Below are 805 nucleotides of genomic sequence, written 5' to 3'. Positions count from 1 at the left end.
ACTTAGAGTTTGTATACTCTTGGAAGTCAACCTTCCTCTGTGCAAGGTGCCGTGTGACTCGTCACATCGCCGCTCTATGTGCGGATGGTTCACCATATTATTGCTTTATGCCGGTCGTCTCGCTTTACAGAAAGTCGAAAGCTCCTGACCGGTGGATAGTGGATCGACATCAACCTCACGCATCACGCTGTCTTTATCGTGCTCACTAACTGGTAACATCAGTTCGTCAACCATGGGTCCCCACTGTCCAAGCAAATTTGTCATCGCACTTTGCTATGATCACATCGGACAGTACGTCTTTCCTGTGTCGTACATGCCATTTTTTTCACGCTCCTCAAGTTTAAGAGAACTCACCACTTTGATCTTTTGCGACTCCAGAAAGAATATCTGTAGCAATAGCTGAAGTTTGAACACAACTTATATATCTTTAAAAATTGATTGACTAATCCATTGATGTTTTTTCTGGTGGGGAGAATAGGTTGGGGCAAACAACGCCTTTCTTTCAAAATGATGTTATTTAGATTTTATTTGACGGTTGCACTATTCGATGTCGTCATACTACGAAATTTGGCGATACATTTATTTGATCTCGGGCCCCAAATCCATCATTATATGAATCACCGCGGTGAGCAACTTCTATCGGTATCAACTGCTGTTACGGCGTGATGATGTGGGCAAAATTTGTGCGATTTTATTGCTTGCAGAACAGAAAGCTGGCCTTCTAGCTCGTCATCAAAGCTCAGGACATGATCGCGAGTTTGGCGGCGGAGTGTCGCATCACTCCTAGCCGATGTAACGAACAAGG

At 44.1% G+C, this 805-nt stretch overlaps 2 protein-coding genes across 2 annotated transcripts; one reads left to right on the top strand and one right to left on the bottom strand.

Moving 5' to 3' along the window:
* Window positions 1-105: 105 nt before the first annotated feature.
* Window positions 106-320, bottom strand: PHALS_03753 (uncharacterized protein; the record flags this gene model as incomplete). Its single annotated transcript, XM_024718029.1, has 2 exons — window positions 106-243; window positions 291-320. The coding sequence occupies 2 exons, from the start codon at window positions 318-320 to the stop codon at window positions 106-108; spliced, it is 168 nt and encodes a 55-aa protein (XP_024583468.1).
* Window positions 321-453: 133 nt separating this feature from the next.
* Window positions 454-787, top strand: PHALS_14964 (uncharacterized protein; the record flags this gene model as incomplete). The annotated part of the gene is made up of 2 exons (XM_024718028.1): window positions 454-625; window positions 705-787. The coding sequence occupies 2 exons, from the start codon at window positions 454-456 to the stop codon at window positions 785-787; spliced, it is 255 nt and encodes an 84-aa protein (XP_024583467.1).
* Between the last annotated feature and the right edge of the window lie 18 nt (window positions 788-805).

This window comes from Plasmopara halstedii (assembly GCF_900000015.1).
Source record: "Plasmopara halstedii genome assembly, contig: Scaffold_2386, whole genome shotgun sequence".
Taxonomy (NCBI): domain Eukaryota; phylum Oomycota; class Peronosporomycetes; order Peronosporales; family Peronosporaceae; genus Plasmopara; species Plasmopara halstedii.
This window is presented reverse-complemented; position numbering and strand designations above follow the sequence as displayed.